This window comes from Numida meleagris, chromosome 7 (genome assembly GCF_002078875.1).
Source record: "Numida meleagris isolate 19003 breed g44 Domestic line chromosome 7, NumMel1.0, whole genome shotgun sequence".
Lineage (NCBI taxonomy): Eukaryota > Metazoa > Chordata > Aves > Galliformes > Numididae > Numida > Numida meleagris.
The window spans coordinates 20,807,599-20,829,980 of NC_034415.1; the positions used below are offsets into that span (position 1 = coordinate 20,807,599).

General features: G+C 42.6%; 1 protein-coding gene across 2 annotated transcripts in view; it reads right to left on the bottom strand.

Annotated features, from left to right (window-relative positions):
* EIF2B3 (eukaryotic translation initiation factor 2B subunit gamma) overlaps positions 1–22,382 on the bottom strand; it is a 94,368-nt gene that overhangs the window by 39,154 nt on the left and 32,832 nt on the right. The window contains exon 6 of one of the 2 annotated variants that reach the window (XM_021404973.1): positions 8,022–8,111. The exons of the other annotated variant lie outside the window; for it this stretch is intronic. Coding sequence (XP_021260648.1) covers positions 8,022–8,111 — 90 coding nt within the window. The remainder of the gene's footprint in view (positions 1–8,021; positions 8,112–22,382) is intronic. 2 annotated transcript variants of the gene reach the window in all.

The following is a 22,382-nucleotide window of genomic DNA, read 5'->3' on the forward strand; positions in this document are numbered from 1 at the left end:
TCTGCCTTCCTCATACCACCCTTATCATTTATTAGGGAGAAGGGATGCCATCCAAAGGGACCCAGACAGGCTTGAGAAGCGAGCCCACGTGAACCAAAGGAAGTTCAGCAAGGAGGTGCTCCTCACTCTGGGCAATCCCAGATGCGAGTACAGACTGTGAGAAGAACTCCTTGAGAGCAGCCCTGAGGAGAAGAACTTGGGGGTCCTGATGGACAGGAAGCTGGACACAAGCCAGCAGTGCGCTCCTGCATCCTGGAAGGCCAGCTGTACCCTGGGCTGCATCAACAGAGGGGAGGCAGCAGGGAGAGGGAGGGGACTGTCCCCCTCTGCTCTGCCCTTGTGAGGCCCCATCTGGAGCACTGCATCCAGGCCTGGGGCCCCCAGCACAGGAGGGATGTGGAGCTGTTGGAGCGGGTCCAGAGGAGGCTACAAAGGTGCTCAGAGGGCTAGAGCACCCCTCCTATGAAGAAAAGTTGAGGGAGATGGGCTTGTTCAGTTTGGAGAAGAGAACTCACCGAGAGAACTCAGTGCAGCCTTTCAGTATTTAAAGGGAGCTTATAAACCAGATAGAGACCGACCTTTTACACGGTCTGATAGCGATAGGACAAGGGGGAACTGTTTTAAGCTGAAAGAGGGGAGATTCAGGTTAGGTGGCAGGAGGAAATTCTTTACTCAGACGGTGTTAAGGCTCTGGCATAGGCTGCCCTGACAGCTGTGGGTGCCCATCCCTGAAGGTGTTCAAGGCCAGGTTGGATGGGATTCTGGGCAGCCTGATCTGGTGGGCAGCAAACGACTAGTGGATTGGAACTGCTTTAAGGTCCCTTCCAAACCAAACGATTCTGTGACTCCACTTCAGCTCTTCTCACAGCCACAGATGTCAGAACATCGAGTACAGAGAGCAAGCCTTCCTCTCCTGTTCCAGCAGAGGCTTTCAGGACAGGGCAGAGGGGAGCAGAGAAGAGCAGCTTGCTCTGGGATCACAGCTGAAGCAGCTTGGAAAGGCAGAGCAAAATGACCTCACGTGATTCGCTCTTATTTATTTCAGCAATTCAGAAAAAAGTGCTCAACTTTGCAAACAAGTCATGCTGACTTTGGCTATAAAGTTTACTGCAAATTCGTTATGTTCAGAAAAGAGTTCCTCTACCAGCACATCCTGGCAGGCAGCACTTCTGCCCTTCCACAGTGCAAACTGCCTCACTCCCTTAGCTCCAGCACCCCACAAGGCAGGAGCCCCAGGGACAGTGCATTTCCCAGGCAGCCCAGCATCTGCACTCAGCATGGCCAGGATCAGGCACTGCAAATGCTTACTCAAAGCTTTCAAAGTGACCGCAGGGCCACTGTTTATCATTCTTGCCCTTCCAGCAACATACACCATTCCTCCTGGCCACAAACAGAGCTGCCCAGTTCCCAAGTGACTCTGCAGTGGTACCAGGTTTTTCTGCACTCAGAATCTCCTTACATTAGAAAAGGCAGTTGTCACCCCTGTGCATGATGGAGAAGCTGTAACATCTGAGCAAACAAAAAATGGCATCTGCTTTTAGAAAAAAAAACACAAAACACAAGATGAATAGCGTTTGGAGATGGTACAACCTGGGTGCCTATAGATGAATTACCTATCATTTCCTATTGGAAGTTTCTATTCTCATCTGTTCATGAACTTTGCCAAAATTTAACTGTTTTGGCTGAAATTACCCATGCCAGGTGTTTGCCTCAAGCTGATTTTTGTTGGATAGCTTCATCAAAAATGTCTCAGCTATTTCCAAGAACAAAATTATGGAAAAATACTTTGTTTTGTCCATGCTAAAAATATTTCAGCTACTCTGCTGAAAAGCTCTTGCACTTTCATGCTTGCAGTTTGGCACAGAGTCATCTTTTTGTCAGGGTGTTATATTCGTAAACATAAGAAGTGCCCATAGTACATCAAACCAAGCCTGAAAAAACACTGTATGCACACGCTTGGAAAAGATCACTTTTGCAACTAAATTTTCTTAGTCCTTCTACGTTGAGCATGCTCATTCTTTGAGTCTCTTCCTGCAAGGTAACTGGGCTGCTAAAGCACTCAGAGTAACAGAGCACGCTCCAGGTCAAGGTCACAAAGGCTGAGCTGGATAAGTTCAGAGCATCACATCTCGTTCTGCTGGCTGAACTAACAGGTGATAAATCTGTGCTGATAACAGCTACTCCACTAGCAGGAGTCACAGTAGCCTCATTGAATATATATATGAATCACACTCTTAGAATTGGTATATATATTTTACATATATATATATGCACACACACATTTAAACACAGTTTTAAATGAACATCAGGGTAACAGTTTGGGCGTGCAAATTAAGAAAAGCCAGATCTGTGTTGCTTATACAACCCTAATTAAGACCTCGTGTGTACATATTATGACACAAACCTTAAAAACGTATTCACCTACTCCCCCTCTCTCCCCAGTCTCAATTTCTTCTTCACCCAACGTAAAGATGGACTATGCTCTGGCGATAAATCAAGGTTGTGTAATGAGGCAGAAGAATGCCTGCCTCATTTGTTAGAACATGTGTGTTAAATATACAAGGCAGAGGGCTGCGAGAGAACTGCTAATATTTAAGGCAAATGAATGATGCCTGAAAAAGCTTTTTTTTTTTTTTTTTAAATTCCCTTCTGTCAGAGGAGTTTGCAGAAGCTGATGAATGCAGAACACAAATCTAACTTCTGCAGGTTGCTACTGATGAAGTGCTTTTGATTCGATCAGCACCACCTTGCAACAACTATCACTGATAGAAAAGATTCTTTCAATATTTCAAGAGCTCTGTATAATAATAATGACTGAAAAACAGCATACCTAAGATAGAGGCTTCAAACGTCAATTGATACGTGCCTTAGTTTCCCCCCTTGCAGAATGGAGAGAGTGACTAATAGAAGTGCTAGAAAGACAGTTCATGAAATGCATACAGAGCATTCTAGCAAGCAGCAATGAACATCACGAATCTGAAAAGAAAGTACTTACCCTATCCTCAGAACATGATTTAAACAATGAGAAGTAAGAAAGGCTGGTAGACTTCATCTTAACTACAGAAATTAAACATAATATTAAACAGTATCTCCTTCACTGAGCATCTCAGGTGCCAAATGATGCAATGTGACAGAGGAAAAGAAAAAAGAACAGAGCTATGTAACTGGAGACTGTACCGTAATGCGTGGCACATACAGAATCACAATGCTGCACAGGAATCCTCAGCTGTGGCACTTCCTAACTGCCAAGAGTTTGACTTGTGAAGTAAGCATTTAATAACAACGACTTGCAGAGGTAACTTAAGAAGTATGACCCCATACTTCCTTGTTTTAAGCAGCCTCAATCTGGCCTCCGATTTTCTGGTATCCCTCAGTGAGAGGTGGAAGTGGCAGACTGCACACGGCTATGGGTTTCAGCTGTGAGCACGATGAGATCTGAACACATGTAACAGATGTGCACGTACAGATAACAACTGACTGGGTACAATATCACTTACGTACACGTGTATAATAAATGTGTATTGCATATATACTCCTAAACATCTAGGCAAGATAGAAAGAGAGATTCACCTTCAATACTTAAATTTTCAAAACAAAGGGTTGCTTTATTTTTACCCTCCCTCCCCCAAATAAGGTAAATTGTTTCACCCAGCTACAGCTTTAGAAATAACCTGGAAAGACAGAACACAAACAACAAGACAACTTCACTTTGATCACATCTCCTTTGCTAGTAGCGTTGCTGGGATTGTTAGCAAGCAGACTGCCAGCACGTAGTAAAGAAGTCTCAGTGCATGTCTGTGCAGCGCTCTGGGTTCACAAAGCCCAAGCCCAGAATCTGCCCTCCGCTACAGACGAAGTTCACAAGGAAAAAAGGAATAAGGACTCTCTTCTTCCATCTGCCCTGAATGCAGCAACGAGGCAGGATTCCAACCTAGCACTCAGGAGAGTGCCAAAAAGGGGACTGGCTACTGTGCTGGCTGCCACCCCAGGGCCCCAGGGGTGTGAGGCCCGCCAGCTGTGGGGTGGAGCCATGCCCCCAGCCAGCTACAGCCTCTGCTGCTGTCTTGCCTGCTGGCTGGGCCTGCCTAATGATCTTTTTAAGAAAAGCAATATTGTGCAGTTCATCATGCGGTGCAGGTGTTCACCTTCAGCTGTCGCTGCCCTATGCTGGCAGAGTAGCTCCGGCAGCCAGCACTTGTCTGCCTTCCCCGCTGCACGCAGCGTAGCACCTACAGCCAAATGAAAGCATCCAAGGCCAGCTTTATTCTGAAAAATGAAATGTTTAGGAAAGAAAAGCTCTTGCCTGAGTGCAGGAAGAACAGATTTTTAACTGTGCAAACCTGTGGTGCAGTTGAGCAGAGCTCAGCTCCGAGACACAGCGAGGAGGATGAGGGATGATGGGTCCACCCTGGTGGTGCAAGGGTGTGGAGAGAGGGGAAGGAGTCAATTCCAGCTGCAAGGAAGGACAAACTGCTTGGGGCAGTAATTTCTTCTGCTGCTCCCCAGGTCCTTGTGGAACCACTTGTGTTTGATTTTGGCAGATTAAGGCAGGATAGGACTGTCACATGCCTGAAGATTCAATTTCACAAAGATGCAGTGTTAAACTAGTGGCTGAGAGATAAATGGAGATGGAGATATTAACTACCAAACTCCATTTTTGACTCCTCGGCAAAGAAAGAAAAAGCAGTTTGATTCCCAGGTTTAACACCGTTAGGGCCATGATATCTTTTATTTTTGTTGGGATGTACAGATTTGAGGGGGTTCTAATAAATAGCCCGTTTCCTCTGACTTTTACTCAAAGGCACTACAGGTTTCTGCTTTTGAAAACTCAGCAACTTGTCTGGTTTCCTAAAGCACAGTAAGACTTCAGGCAAGAGAATCTGTTATTCAGGCCTTTTAAAATAGTTCATAAAAATGTATTAAAGGACTCCGAACTGAATTACCAACTCCTGAACAGCGTTTTGACCTCTCCAAGCATCCCCCAAGGTACAATCTCAGTGCTGCCAAACACACTGATTATTCTCCAAACAATCCCACACAGAAGATGAAACAAGTGCACAGACACATTAAGGGGTTTGTCCAGCAACACAAAGACAGTGGCCGAGCTGATAATAAAACCTCAGTATAATGCTCCATTTGGGAGCTGAACAATAAACGGAGCCTTTTTCTATGGGTGTCATATTACAGAGTTGTCCCAAATCCTATCATCAGATTCATGTACTTGGACAAAAGAAGATCTCAACCAGTTCACTTTTTTTTTTCCCCCGTTTTCCTAGTAGTTGCTAGAGATTTCTGACTTTACATACAACGCATATATTAACCTGATCAAAGCAGAGGAATGCGATTTACGCTTACAGGTGCAGCTATATGCAAACTACATTCACGGTGGGAGAGCTAGCTGCCATTTTAACCACATCTCTGCAGCTAAACTCAGACTACACTGGGCTTTTATCCCACTTGAAGCAACAGATCCCCCACACACAGCCACATTAGTTTTCATGCAATTCTTTGACCTGGAAGTAATCATAACTTCTTTCCTCTGCAGAATGGTGAGCTGTGACCAGTTGTAGGACCTGATATTTCTGCTGCTGGGCAGCATTTTTTTTCTGCTCTTGTACGTCAAAATAAAATTTGAATTAAAAAAAGAAAAAGCAAATGCTTTGCTAAGCTACAAACAATGAAAAAAGGTGTTCTGCCTGCCATCAAGCCCCGCTGTTAAAATATTAACACAATGTAAATATTGTAATATTGAGGAAGTACGCTGTGTCAGTACTTCCTGGCACCACACAAGAGCTTCACTGTTCACTTCAATCCCTGCTGTTAGTTTTAAACACACACAACTTAAACAAGGCATCTGAGCTTCTCCAGTCCTGAGGCAAAATTGCAGAGAGGCAAAGTCTTACTGTACGTTTTCTCTAGACTAAAACCCAAAGTATTAAAAAGATTCCCTAAACCCAAACAATTATGTCCATGTCAGTACTTTTGAGGGAAAAATATTCTGCAGGGTCTTTCAAAAGCCCTGGCACACTGCTGCCAAACATGGAAAGATCTTTGGGTATGCACTGTCCTCCCCTTCCTTAGCGAAGAAAAACAAGCTGCAAATGCCCACCGATGCCAGAAGCCTGAAAGCCCAACTTATTCATCGTGGCAAAAGGCCCATTCTCCAGATCTGCCAGTTAAACACATTACTAGCAATTGACTCTCTTCCTCTCAATTCGAAGAATAAGCAGCATATATGTAATGAAGAGAAGGAGGCAGCTACCTGCTGTTAGTAAGGTGAACGTGGCAGTCAGACCTTAGAAACACACAATCATAGCAGCTAGACAGTATTTGTAACGAAGCCTTACGTAAAATAAAGACACAGAACACTGAAGACAGAATGATCTCTGGAAAGAAATAGCCCTGGACAAACCTGCAAAAACCCAGAAGACTTGTTCTGGGGGCAACTTGAGGAATGCAGAGCAGAATTCCTCTCTGCTGGCTTTGGTTAACGCAAGTTGGGCAAAATCACGCCGCTCAAAAAAGGAAAGATTTTGCCAGCTTGAATGGAAACAGCATAAAGCCTTGAAATCTGAAATGACCACTGTTTATGTTTAGAGGCCTCATTGTGTCATGCACTGTGACATGTCGGACAAAGCCCGTCCTTGTTCCCCAGACATAACGATCTAAATTCAAAACAGAATGAAGTACACTGAGGAAAAAGCTGAATGCGTGAAATGGTTTCACATATTCAAGCAATGCCTAAGCCCAACAAGACTAGATGGCTGAGATTTCCAGAAATCAATTCTACATGTTGTGTTATGACAAAAGAGATGCATACACACTGCTTCATGCTTCCACAGGATCCACAGAGTCCAAGATGTCGGAGACTTTTTAAAATATAAGTAATAAAGGGTTTATTCCAGATTTAATATGCCTTCTCTTTCCGAAGCCTTCTCACCTTTCAGACATTCTCATACACAAATGGGATCTAAAATGACTTGCACAATGCTCCCACGTGCCAGTCACAGCAGCAGATAAGCTTTATTCTTATGCATGGTAAGAAATTGCCCTGAGGGTTAACACAGATTTTCCACTTAATTTTAACTCACTCCCAGAACCTTATTCAAAGAGCTCCTTTGAACACATACACAACTGCATCACCAGATTTGTATACGGTCAAGGCTACCACAAATCCCCTTACTTACCCACCCACAATGTTTTCTCACATCAGTTTATCTACTAAAAAAAGCACTACGAACACAACACTTACTCAACCCATTTATCTTTCATCTTACTTAAAAGGGAGAAAAACTCTTGAGAACTCAGTGAGCACCCAATATATGTAATGTACATGAGAGAGCTGCAAAAATTCTAGAAACAAGACATCAGTTCCAAAACCAAACTACTTACTGTGAGGAGGGTTGTTCATTTGTTTGTTTTTTTAAAGATAAACAAGGGTGGGTTTTTTTTGTCCTTTTCATGAAATATTATAGCTAAGATCCTTCTCCACTTCCATAAATGGATGTTTTTCTTGCTCTCAGTGGGTGGTCTCAGAGTTTTGACAGAGGAACATCACAAGCTAAAAACATAGGATGCTACAGAGATAGCCCACCTGCAGCGGTGGTGGATGTGAGGGGGGGAGAGAAAAGGTGATTTCAAAGGCCAAAACAGACTGTGGTGGGGGAAACCAAAGGTCAGAAATGTATTCACAGCCCTAACAATGGGGGAGCCCTGGCAAAGTGAGCAGCCAAGAAACACAGCTACATTAGGAAAACAAGGGGCGCAGAACGAAGCAAAAAATTTTCGCTTTCAATTTTGTTGTTACTAGATTAAAAGAAAAGCCTGAGCAAGAAAGTCAGGCATAATGCTTAGCATTGTTTTTCATGACATTAAAGTTGTTTGTTTTTAATTAGCTTCTTTTCCATTTCCATTGTATGTCAGCCAACTCAATGAAGCAAATCTTCCTTTAAAAGCTCTGGTGTGAAGTACCTGTCAGTGCAAACACCTGCTGTGACCTTACATTGTGTTTGGTTTCTTACCTGTTTTCTACAAGGAAGTCTACCACATATTTCTTCAAACAGTAGAGATGGGCATCCATCAGCCCTGTTCTGATATGCATCCTGGGGTGCCTAGAAGAGGAAAAAAAAAATCATGGAGTTTTGCACAGCTATTTGCAAGAGTTTGGCTTTGCAATCAAGTCAGTGGATTGTGAGAAGTTCACAAAGGTAGATCTACTTCCTTCTTCCTACTGCTGGATTAGCAGACAGGAGAATAGAGCAGGCTGCCATTACTGGACTCTGTCTGCAAACTTACACCTGCTGGCCCTGGGCTGATTTGCTGCGAAAGAAAACACCTCCTCCAAGGAGTCATTACTCCTGCTACATCTTCTTATGTAAGTGGAAATTGCACATTACTGGGCAGGAAGCCAAAGTAATGGGCCCAGAGTGCTAAAAGTTACAGTGGGTAATGTCAGGGTACAATAATTCAAAGCTTCTGGCTAAGTGCCTGCCTTAATATGCAAGGCTGTGCATGTTCCACTAGCAAACACAACACTACTGTATTTTTTCCAACTCTTCCTGGAGGCAAAGAGGGGAAGGAGATGGGGCCTGCCCACCTTCCCAGCACTACACATTATAAATGACTGTCACAGCTCGATTACTAAGCATTTGCATCTACAGTCCAGTAAGATGGAAAATATCAGTAAAACTCCCTCTCATTGTTAGTCAAACAATGGCAAACAGGGAAGTCTTACCTTTCAGACCAGGGGCACGTTAACATCTCAGTAACTAAGTCGTCTCTATCAGATCCACTGTTTTAAGAACAAAGCCATCAACAGTCCAATTACACTGGACTGGCTCAAGACATCTGTAACTAGACTCAGTCCTGGGACTGTTAGGGAAGGAAATTACAATCCACACCTGAAAGTGCCTATATTTTCGTTTTTTCTCCTTTGATGCTCGGACTTTGTAATGGAGTCTGAATGAACACATCTTATCAGTATCTTCCAGCCAACTTTGTTCCCTTATTCCAGGACACACTCAAGTCAGATGTTTGTGATCAAGATCACCTTTATTAATTAGCTAAGAAGAGGGATCAATCACAACTTAGGCCAGTACATGTATAAGTAAACCAGTATTAACACACTGAATGTCTATTAATACCAAAGCTACCAAGAGTATCAAGCATTCTACTAAGCCATTTTTCAGTGCATATCTTGATTAATACTCTGAACAACCAAAGGCCTTAAAATTTTATAAATTCAGATGGCATTTCTCAAGCATGTCATTCAATTCAAGTGTATTTTCAACTAGTGATACATTCTGCAAGGCCCACTTGCAAGGAAAAGTTCCTATATGAGTAGGATGGCACTTTGGAGTAAGTATATGGTACTAAGAAGTGATAGATACACCTCCAGTAGATTACTTCATTAACAAAACATGAGCTCACCTAGCAGTGCTCCAGTACTGATGTTATCAGTGGCCCAGATGTTGCTGTGGAAGTCAGCCCAAATAGCAATGTTCCTTATGCAAGGAAAGGGAATCTAATGAGCTTAATGAGGTCTTGCTTTTACAAATTTGCAAACTTGCTACTGCTCTGCATCCAGAGGATGGTTTCCTCATCGTGGATTTATGGGATGGAGAAATTTTCTATCTTCTCTGAGAAAAAAAGCTCTCTTGTATTTATGAAATGAATATGTTAATTAATAAAATGAGTGAAAGAGACAAATAGAAAAGTAAAACAGGGAAGAAAGCAGGTAAGATAAATAAAAGCAGGTAAGAAATAAAAAAATTAATTAAATATAAAAAGAGGAAAAAATTTTTTAACTTGAAGATGACAGAGCTTCAGTGCCAGAATGCCACTTTTTTTTTCTCTTTTCAAGCTTCCCTTTAAATTCTAGGCAGGGGATGGTGAGGAGGCTACAGACATCAGGCAGAACAGTGTAAACCAGGAATTCCTCAGTAAGTGCCTATTCTGCTGCCAGTGTCTGAGCAGCTTTCACACATCCAGTCTCCCCACCTGCAAACTGGAATGACACTACTTAGCCACTGAGGATATGTAACTACATACAAGTATTATACCAGGTTTAACAGTAGCTAAGCATCTTTATAACAGTTACATAAAATCTGTATAAGACAGAGTAGCACAGCGCTACCCCAGCTGCAGCTTCATCACCCCTTGAGTGATGAAAATCCAGCCAGATCACAAGATGTACTGAAACACCACTCTAAGTTGGCTTTCAGTGTAGAATATATGAACAATAATGGAATGTCATGCTGAACAAGAGGGAGGTCCCACAATGAAAATCCTCTCAAACACAGACCACCTAAGAGATCTGCAACAGAATAGTCCCATAGATTAATATTATAATCACAGTCTCAGAGGTCAAACAGGCAAGTTTGGGCACATGCATAAACAAAACCGTGATTGCTGTAAACCAGACTCCAGGAGAAAACAGCCACAGTAACCCAGGCTGATAAGGGCACTGTCTCATAACAAGCCACTAAAGATGACGCTCATTTTCATTGACTAACACTTAAACCAGTTTACCTTCAGGTAAAAGAACAGGAGTCAAATAATCTAATAGATAACAGCAAACTCCATCACCATTTCAAATGAGCATCTGGTTACTCATACGGAAAGCCGTGCTCCCTACCCATGCCTCTGATCTCCCCCTCCATCAGCTAATCTTTACAACATATGAAAAACGAGCCAGACGCAAGAACAGCTGATACGGAAAGAATCGAATAACAAACAATGCGGGCGCTGAGAGCTGGCGCACCTACACTTATCGCTCGGAAGGAGATAATGCAGAGCACGTTTAATTATATCATCAAAGCAACAGAGAAGGTAGTGGGAGGGGCTGGCTGCAGATGGGTACGTGTTAATGCATGCAGGGTTGGGTAGTTTATCAAAAGAGAAAGGCTGGATATATATCCGAGAGGGTCACCGTAGAGATGAAAGTTGCAACAGCCATTGTTGGAGCTCTTTAATGAGCGAGGAATGTCAAATGTGAAGCCTCTAAGAATCGTACCAATTACTACATGAACTTCAGTTCAATCTAGCAAATGTAATCAAGCACGAGTCATTAAAATACATGGTAAAACTCCCATTGGCGCTGCCACTATAGCATCTATTATGGTCTGTGCTCTTGTGCAAGGGAGGGGTCTGCTCCCCGTTGTATGCGCTGTGTGTTATGTTAAGTGATGGCAGATTTCAGCCCTAATGATGCAGCACGGAGGGCTCCCTGGCAGAAAGTTGACAATGAGGAAGCTCAGAGAGATCTGCTGAGAAGTGAGGAAAAGATCGGCAATTAAATGAGCAATTTCAAAGAATGCAAGTCAATGTGTAAAATTAGCTTTTATCAGCGCCTAATTCCACAAAATCCTGACTCGGGATGAGAGAGCATAAAGGTCTGCAAGAGGCCTTAAAAAGGCCTGTGCCCATAATTCCTCACGCGCCATTGTGAAATAATAAGCAGTACTAACAGGATTGATGCATGCTTCGTACATGGCATCGCTTTGAAAGCGGAGCCCCAAGGTTTTTTCTCCCCGATAACCTCTCTCGGGATTTCCTCCCTCGGGGAAATCAAGCACTGATAGAGCAACCTTCCCTTGTTAAAGGCAAAAAGACGGACAATTGTTTCAACTGTAAACTAATTAAGAGAGATTACCACCGAGAGCTGGAGGTTCCAAGCAGCCCCGCACTCCCACTGACAGTGTGATAATGCCAGGCTGAGGTCAAAATCATAAATCTGAAGGGAGCGCACACAGTGCTTAAAGCCAAAAAGCCTCTCTACTAAGCATGGGATATTGCCACATTAACCTCAGCACCTCACAAATAAACTAGCTGAGAAAGAGAAATCCCATGGCCTCCTTCCCTTTAACTTCATACAGCTGTTGGTGGAAAATATGGAGGTCTTTAAATAATCTCAAGGACCCGGGGCTATCTGTACTCCAACACTAATCCGAGCAGTGACATAAGAAGGCGGCAATCATGGCTACTATTAACCTGGCTTCTGCGCTGATATGTGAATTACATCCACTGTGGGCTTATGGAGTATTAGTTCATCTCCCTGTCATCCCTCTAAGAAAAAATAAATAAAAGCACTCTAAGTGCAAATGATGGATTCTATGCATTTATTTGCTAAGCAATTGCGAGTAGCTCACATAGCCTGCGTAGCTGAAGCGTATCACTTTCTCCCCCCTCTCACAACACACATTGTATTCTTGCAAGTGTACCATCCCCTTCCAACACACTGAGCTGACCCTGCTTGTCTGCATGGAGGTGGTGCTCTACTGCTGATACAAAGCTAGTGTACAGACCCACACTAAGAGAAGTCTTACAGCAAAAGCTGCCAGACCACCTTTCATGTCTCGAGCATTCCTACTTTTAAAGGGAAAAAAAAATCCCTAAAATGTATTGCTCATTTACGGGACAGCTCTTGGCTGTAAACTCGCTAATAATAAAAGGCCACTGTTACACTGGCTCTTCAAAAATCCCAGACACCTTATGACCTTAATTTTACACAGTGCTTTTTGGCCAAAAGGATCCCAAAGCACTTAGCAAAATGAATGTCCCCACTGTACGGTGGGCCCCGCGTTGCCCACCAGTGAAATGCTGCCATCTCTGGGCTGAACAGCAGCAGCTGTGGTGCACGGCTCCACTCGCTGTCCTGGGTTGTCCTGCAAAACTGGGCCCGGCCACCCGCTTTCTTCCAGCTCTGCAGGAGGGCTGAGCAAGGTTTAACTAGAGGAATCACATCATCTATCATAAAACGGCTCAGGCTGGCAGTATGCTGTTTCTCAGGTGGAAGAACTGGTTCAGCTGTGTTCTGAGGAACACCTGGGTGATGTAAAGCAGCTGGCAGGGAGAGGAGCAGGGCACAACCTGGCAGAAATGCCATCACCAAGCTGGATTTAAAGGTGGCACGGCCTACTGCTGCCTGTCTTACGGACCATGCCATGGCCTCCCTATGACCCTGACCTCTGCCTCTGAAGCTCAGTCACCCCAAGCTCCTGCTGTTTCTCTTCCTTCAATTTTCTAACAACCTTATTTACAAAAACAAGAGGGCATCATACAACACACTTTGGTCCCTTGAGGGTCTAGCAGGAAAGGACGCGGCATGTTCACAGCCCAGCTCTCCCATCAGACACGCCAGCACCTGCCTGCAGTCAGCCTGCAGACACCCAGGGACGCAACACTTCATCCTCCCAAAGCTGCTTCTGCAGAGGCCCTGCACCAGGAATGGCAAGTAGTTCTAAAGCCAAATGTTTTATTGATCTAATGACCTGGAGTTGCTTGAAAGCCTTCCGAATAATAAATATTTTTCATTTATAACCTTCACCATGTGCCATTTTTCTTTGTTGTATTAAATTATTAATATGCTCATGAGACTCTAATACAAATTATGAACCTACTTCTGACAAGAAGATGTTGAAAACTTTTTGGTAAAGAAATGTGCTTTCATTGAAAGCCAAAGATTAAGTCATTTTCTCTAGAATGAAGAGTACAGGTTAGCAGGCAGAGCTCAGGATTAATATTTGTTCAAGGTCAGTAATGGTTTACAATAAGTCAGCGTGACCTTCTGTACAAAAGTCTCATTATCTTGGCACCGACGCCACGATTTAACATTTACGTCTGTCCGACCTCAGTGCTGAGCAGCGAGGGTGCTGACGGCTGCGTGGCCAACCCATCGGACAGCCCCGTGCAGAATGTTTTTCCTCACCCTGCTCCAGCTTCCTCTTAGGAAAACGAGAACAGCAGCAACTCCTCGCCCGTCCCAAGAGGAGGAACGCTCCCTGGGTGCATGAGCATCCCGTGGGAGCACGCCCACACAGCTGCTGGGATCAGCAGTTTCCCTCAGCTTGGTTCAAGGGGCTGCTCTGCCACACTGACTGCTAACAGCCGTAAGGAACAACGCGAGGGCTGGGGCTCCCCACGGCCACCCTACCCTCTTCTCCTTTCCCTGCCCTCCACTGAAATCCAGGCTGTGCACATCTTTTACACTAGATGCTTTTCTACTAGGCGCGGGTCTGCTAGAACACCCACATGCTTCACTTGGAAAACAAAAGAGAGACCAACATGAGAATAAGGACAGAGTTTGGTATGGAGAGGAGAATACACTAAAGGAGGGCTGGGACTGCCAGAGACATTATTAATAGGTTCTACCCTTGAGCTCCAGCAGCTACTTGTTCTGCACACAGAGAAAAAGGATTAATCAAGCCTTGCACGTAAAGTTCCTTTCTGTGGTGCGCCAAAATATTTAAAGCAGTACATACGAAGTGTAAGCCTTTTTATTATACACATTCAATGTAATAATCTTATGCTACAGTTAAGGCTGGGATGACAATGAAGTAGATTACTGTGCACTATAACCAATTCAATTCCATCACAACAGGACATGGCTTAGTCACTTCGTTCAGATCTGGTATTTGAGCTTATTTTTCTTATGCTGAGCTAAACTGTGACTTAAGAGATTTAATCAAGCTTTGGGAAATGCTTTCTTTGCTAAAGGAGGAGAAAGAACTAAAAGTCTGCACCTGGCAACCTAATGATTTCCAATTTTCAGCTCATTTTGCTTCCTTCTTAGTGGAAATTCACCTTAGCAAATAATTGTTCCGTAAGATCACCAGGGCTGAAAGGATGACAACACATAAGAGGAACAAGTTTTAAGCAAACAAGTGAAGCTGGAGGATTGCATAGAGGCTACTGAAGAACAGCAGTTCCTGCTGATCCCTCCTACACCAGTTCCCAAAGGGCCGAGCAGCAGACATATGATATATTTTCTTAAATCAAATAATTACAGTAAATGCATGGGAAACAGTGAAACTGAATCCTGGGTCAAAGCTGTAGGTCATGAGCAATATACAGCTTAAACACAGGAAGGTTGCCACAGTTTCTTTATGTCACTGCCCTAGACTTGAATGCAAACAAAACCATACCCAGCACCACACTTTGCTGATCGGAGCCTTGCTCCTGAAGGCTCCAAGGGTGTTCTGTGCCTCTTGGATGAAGGAGCATCTTCCTCATGGCTAGAACTTAAAGCGTAGCATCTGCAAAATGTGGGTACCTCACGAGAACCTTCTTCACTATCAGTTGCTTACAATTTAAAATCTATTTTGAAACCTGTTCGTGTGCTTAGGCCATACCTGATTGTTCACTTTCCTTTGACAGTACAGCACTCGAACAAATTCTGCCTCACTAAAGGAAAACAGAGCTCAAGTCATGCCTCAGCCCCTGCATTCAGGTACATCCTCAGGCACATGGCAGCCTGGAGGTAGGGTAACATCAGTTTTAGGTCATGAGATCTCAGGGCACTGAAAGCCAACAGGGCTCAGGCCAGCGTCAGCATTCAAATACTGCCCAGCTCTGCAGAGAAGAAATACAGCAAGTGGTATAAATGCCACACAAGTAAAACAGAGATACTTACATACTCTTCCACTTTGAAAGACACTATGGTATTTATCAGCAATATTTTAGAAGTATCAAATATGAACAGCATTAAAACAAAGCCTTATAATTAGAGAATGCATCATTCTTTGTACAGAGTGACAACAGAATTTAAAACCAAAAGGGAATTAAAGTCCGGCTGAAGCCAAATGTAGACTTCTCTTCCTTTTCCAACCAAAAATAACTCTAAGAGTAATTCTTCTAATACGCAACTTGCATTTTACAAAACATCATCAGAAATACCAGGGGACGATGAACATAAAGATCAGGGGAAAAAAATGACATAGGAACATTTGCTACCACAAGAAGAGTTTAACATCCACCTAAAGTCCAAGTTTGCATTCTTTAAACAAGTAATTACAGCAGTTACAACCACATTGCTTTAGTTTCTGATTAGACCGGATTACTCATAACTTAAAATTTCCAGATTTGTTAATGGCCGTAACAGAAGTTACTGCAGCACATTACTGTAAGATTCCGAGCTTACACATAAAATGCTTTCAGGAGGACACTGAAGTTGGAGTGCTACAGCATTAAGCCCGACTGAACATAAACATACACTGCACTGAGGACAGAGCGGAATTTCCAACATTTTTCCTCATCTTTCACCCATTGCTAGGACCTGGATAACAGCTTAAAATTGAGCAGAGGGAATTTCACTCCTCTTACACAGCTATAATATGGCTGCTAGAAAACTGCAGAGGACAAGAGAAAATCCTGGCCAATTCAATGCAGTGAAATGATATTTTTGAACTGTAAGTTAACTTCTGCCCTTGGATAATTACTGCTAAATTAGAAACCTCACACAAACAAGAGCTCTGTACAGCTCAGCAAGTGCCAACTCCATACAGCAGGAGGGAATTACCTTTAATTAGAAGAGATGGGCAGCTTTCATTTTAAAAAGTCTTGAAAGAAAAGTTGTCTTGACACCTTATAAGACATTGCTCAGTATATTTTCATAGTCTAAATACTGATATGATTTATTTATTTATTTATTTATTTTTCAGATATCATTACAAAGTCCAGTTCCAGGCTAAAATTAGCAGGCATTTTATCACTGTGATGCAGGACATCAGCACACCTGCTGTCTGGAGACAGCTTGGCTTCAGTAATTAAATAGATAGGAGAAAAGTCATTAATCTAGACTTCAGCGGTCCCTAATGATGAAAGCGGTAATACAGAGCCATTTTCACCACTGATCACAAGCCAAGATTGAAAAGCAAAAGGAGAAGACAGCAGCTGGACCCTCTGCTATCTGCAGTAGTGATTCAAACCACGCAGGCTTGAGGCAATGAGATGTCTGTGGTGGGTAAGAGAGTTTAGATGCCTCCACAATTTGCTCTTCAAACAATTCTCTGTACCAAGACCAGAGCAGCAACAAATGCAATCCTTCTCCTTTACAAGGCTAAACTCATAGCAGGGCAAACTCCCCATCTTGAAACACTTAGCTTCACAAAAAGAAAAAGAAAACACATAGTAGATGACCTGAAGATTATCATTTACAGTTTTATGGCAACCTCAAATACTATTAAAATGAAACAACTTCTATTCCCTTCTTGCTTGGAAGAGACTGGGACTATTCCATCTGTGGTTGTGGACTGCTTCAGTATTAGCCAACTGCATAAACGAAACTAGTGTCAAAATTAAGTTTTAAATGGCTTGAGGTTTATAGGAATTAAAGAAGGAAAAATTAAATTTGAAACTCTGCTTGTTTACTAGCACTAATTAAATATGCCAGATTTCTGGGCAAGCTTCCGAGCCTGTGGCTACTACGTTACTGGCTTGTAAAACAGTCAACAAGTACACGAGTACAAAGCACAAATACAATAACAGAGATTTCGTGTGCAGTCCTGCCCATAGTTTGTAAAGAAAAAATGTATTGGAAACAATCTGTAACTATAAAGACCTGTGCTAAGCCTCTAGACTCTATTAGTAATATAAAAAAGGGGCCAAGTCTACAAAGGTTGTTTTTGCAGAGAACAGCATTAAAAAAAAAAATCAGAGAGAGGTAAGAAGCAGTAAGCACAACCAAAATGAACAGGAAGCTTTAAAAGATGTGTTACGTTTCCTTCTTCCAATGTGAGCTTCTGGGCTCTGCTCTGAAAGTATTTTGCTATTAAAAATAAAAGGGAGGTTTTGCACTTAACTGAAGCAGTGGGTCTGATTATTCACACCAAGGAATATAAATGGTAGATTTTGTGATTATATTGGAATTCATTAAAAATGTGTTTATATTAAAAAGCCAAAAACTCACATCCAACGCACGACAAGGACAATATCACAACAGCATGTCTATTTAGATTATAAATTCTTAAGGCAGGTACTATCTTTGCACTAGTTCATTTAAGATGTAGAAAGCCATGAGCTCGCAGCCTATGAGCACACTATAAAGCCATTAAGAAGGAACAAACTAAAGCCACCTTCAGCTGAAAGGCAGGCTCTGGCAGCTGCTCACCCAGGCATGCAGATGAAACAAAGCAGAACAGAACGTAAGGGTACCTGCCCCAGACACAGGTGGGGCAGGAGATGAGGGGACAGAAGATCCCATGGCCTACACGCTGTTCTTCGCACATCCTTCTTTCAGGACACGCTTCCAATTTATTTGCAGGGTCTCCAGAGAAGTGGCAAACAACTTTCAATGAGGAAACACCGGAGGACGATTTGCTGCCTCAACAGCTTCAAACTGAACAGCCTTGTACAGTGACTCAAGTGAATGTATGTTCCCACTGTACAGTAGCCTTGCTCAACTGCAAGGAAACCAGGAATTATGCTTCAATAAAAACTCAACCACACAAATATTCTGCTATAAAAACAAGGCATAAACATACAGCTCTCCAACTTCCAGAATCACGTACACGAGGCAGAGGGAAACGATATAAAAGTAACTAGGTTTTTGTTTATATCTCGGATTTACAAGAGGAATTCCAGAAACAACGTTCTTCCACAGAGGCACTGATTTAATTAACCCGCATAGCGCACTTTATTTGTATTTGGATCTCTGACGTACATTGATTAAAAAAACAAAAACAACAACTACACAACAGATACATAGAAAACCACTTACTAGGCCTTCTCTATGCCCAGGTGCAGCTAAAAATTTCAAGCACACTCTCATGGGCTCTTCCTTACATACAAACGATACTTTATAGTATATACAAATTATGTATGTTTTCAATTAAAAACATGACCAGATTGATTGGATCATACCATCCTGCAAACCAGCTGAAACTCAAATACAAACTGAAGCCCCAAAGCAATTTCTGGAAGTATAAACTGTACGGCGTAGCAGTTCTATTTCTGGTAAGGAGAATCACCTCACCTTTCAAAGTGCCTCTAGAAGTGACAGCAGTGCTTAAAAACACACTGTTGTTCAGCAGGGAAATAGCTACATTAATAAAAGACACTCCAAAATCATTCAGAAACGTCCTCTGGGGAAAATCTGGGCTTATCAAGTCAGCGCACGATGATCATGTAACAGGAGAACACTTAACTTCTCACTGTTTAGAACTTTTAATCTCAATTTTGGGTCTTTCTCATCTAACTGGCTGTCATAATTAGTTCCTCAGAGGTGTGAATGCAGGACTGATTCTCTTCAGGACAAACAGTGGCAGTGAGGGGGATGTTACTGCTTAGAGTAATGAACAAGACTAATGAGAAGTGTTTCTCACACACTTTTTTCCCCACCATATTTTGATCCACATCAGTACAAATCATCTCTAGCTGTCCTTCCTCCCATTAGATTTAAACCCCAAAGTATTCCAGAATTTTGGGCTTTCTGAACTTCCTGTCATTTGAAGATTCGTGCTTAAGACTCAACAGCTTTCTAAGAGATGCACAAATTCACATCCTTGCATCAAACTACCAATGCCTTCAAGATGGTAAAACGATCTTTAATGACTTCAAAAATAGAAAGGAGGAAATGGGTAAAGTGACAAACTTCTTTGCATCAGGTTACTCACCTGTTCTTCAGCCTTGACATCTGGCATTTCTGCTGTTCATTGCATTCTTGCCTTCCATGTACGTTAGAATTATAGAACCACTTAGGTTGGAAAGGACCTCCAAGATCACCAAGTCCAGCCATCAACCCGACCTACAGCATCCCATTCCTTAGTGCCGCATCTACACGTCTCTGAAATACCTCCAGCACTGGGGCTCCACCACTTCCAGGGCAACCCATTCCAACGCCTGACCACCCCATCTGAGAAGAAATTCCTCCTTTACACCCAATCTAAACCTCTTCTGGAACAACTGGAGACCGCTTCCTCATGTTCTACATCTTCGTTTATGCGCATGATCTTTGAGGTCAGTATTTAGCAGGGCAGTATCACCTTTTGTATTACCACAATCCATGGTTCAGAAAGAATCAAGCCTTCATGCACAAAGTATTCATTCAAAAGTGAACAAGCAGATCACACATGGCTATCCAAATCCCTTCAAAAGTATTTTTTAAAACAGATGACCCATAGGAAATTGTTGGCATACTTCAAAAACATTCAGAAAAAAATGAAAGCAATTAGTCTTTGGAGTGATAGTCTTCTAGAGGGCATTACTTTTCTACTACAGAAAGTAAGCTATCTGAAGAACTGTAAAAGATTAAATGTTTTATATTTGCATTTCGGTGGAGCCTGAAAGCGATGACCAAAGCTGTAAATGTGGGTAGCAAAAAGGCAACTCTTATCTCAGAATTTTGAAGCTGCCATCAGATGGCCCAACTGGAAGTGGCCATCAGCAAAGCAAATGCAAGGATTGACAAACATACGCATCACCCTTTATCCAGGGTAATATGGACCTGAGGAAGCCCTGGCAATACTACTGCCCCAGCTCTGGAGCTGGCTCCCACCAGGTGCCCCCAGCTCCTCCTTGCATGGGAGCTGCACCAACGCCCACTACACGCTGCCAGCCGGCCCTGGCAGAAGCACAGATGCTTGTATGTTAGCTCAGGTGCAGTGCCAGACTCAAGGCAGTATTTGTAAAACCAGGTCACATGCAGGCAAGGAACCACCTATCTGCAAATTTCACAGTGTGCACTCAGGAATAGTGGCTTGCTAAGAGGAAACAAATCATATTTCATTTTTCACTGTGTGTCCAATGCTTTCCTGTGAAAAACTGGAGAGTGAGTAGTATTATACACAATAATACATTTGAGTATTACTGGGGTCTGACAGATGAAACAACGTGAGTGCTGAAACTGAAAATCTGGGGATAAACACGATCTGTGGCTCATGCTGCATGCAATGTTACACCAGCTGCTTCCTGCAGATTGTTTTAGCAAGTACTGTGCTGACTCTAAACGCAGGAAAGACAACAGTTCATACCCCGTACCCAAAGTAGCATTTCACATTTACATTACTGACATAAACATTCATGAGTTATGCCTGTATGAGGCCGGAGAAGTAATATTGTGTTTATTTTAAAAAGCAAAGAAATTATGAGACACAAATATGAAGCGGACTTCTTGAGGCCACAAAGGCAAGTAGAAGTGAGATCTCTTTGTATGTTATTTACAAGATATTCTTAATGCAAACACGTGATAGCAAGTCAACTGACATGGTATTTTTCAACCTTTCCAGCATCAGATCACCAAGAGGAAAAGAGAACAATACTGCTGTGAACAGAAAGGTAGCTTATTTCAATGCTTTTCTACGACTATCAAACAGATTGTTTCTATTTTACTTTTTTTTTTTTTTTTTAACCCCAAAGACAAGAATACATCACAGAGAAGTAAGGTCAGACAACATTTCTGCAAACCCTTCAGGTCAACAGATGTCCAGGACATGAGAAGTCATTTTAAACCCCAGGCACAAGGTTATACCTGACGCACATGAAATCCCATAATCTACATTACAACTCCAGTATCATAACCCCTTCCTCTCAGTTGACAAATACTAAGAAAAAATGCCAAAGTCTGGCATTTCTTCGTTTTTGCTTTTCATTTTTTCAGTTTGTTTCCTTCACATAACAGCGCAAATCAGAACACACGCAGAATCCTGCACTCTAGAGCGATATTACTATGGCCCAGATCTAAAGCACACACATTCAGTAGACGTATTCCTTAAATCTCAAGTATATACTATTTTCCCAAATGGTAGGATACAGAAAAATGAAATAGCAAGTATTTATTTGGCGCAGCAATCCATTTCCTCAATAACCAGAGGCTACCTTTAACTACATCAATTTAACAAAGGAATCTAAATTGTATAAATCAACGTCTCAATTAACATTCTGTTTAGGAGGAGTTACGGAACAGAAACAGAATGTATTCATTTGCTAGCATGGTGGCTCCAGAGGTCTGGGAGGGAGCGCATGAAGAATGAAACTGAATGTGGGAATGGTCCATTATTCTTTCAATAGCGTCTGGTGCTGCAAATTGTGTGTGCGCATACTTTCCTACTTGAAAAGCTTAAGTCTTCAGTAGCTTCTTGGTCTGGGAAAATGGCAGGGACCCAAATGCTAACACAGAGATCTAGGAAAGAAATCTACCTGAAGAACAATATTTTTCAAGAGGCTTTAGAAGTGAAAAATGGCCGTAAAGAGAAGTCTCACACTCAGGGGATTTTATTCCTTCTGTCTGGCTGCTGTTCGTCAGGTGCCATTCCCCACACACATCCCCAGCACATTCTAATGCAAGAATGGAGAGAGGGCCTCTCTGAAAATAATCACACTTGCTGAAAGACCTGCCGGGCATAAATATCTGTAACAACAGTACAAACAGAAATCAGCCTTCTTACCCAATACTTTGGTTGAAATTTATGGCACCACTGGCCGTGATTCTGTTATTACTGTTCTACCTGGCGCAGGCTCAAAGTCACAGAAGTGGGAGTTTCAGAGGTATTTTCAGCAACGCAGTACTCATTTGGGGGGAAAAAAACAACAAAAAATACATACCTAGTTCTATAAACGCTGTACCAATGAGTTAGTGAACAAAGCTACGTAATACACGTATCTGCATA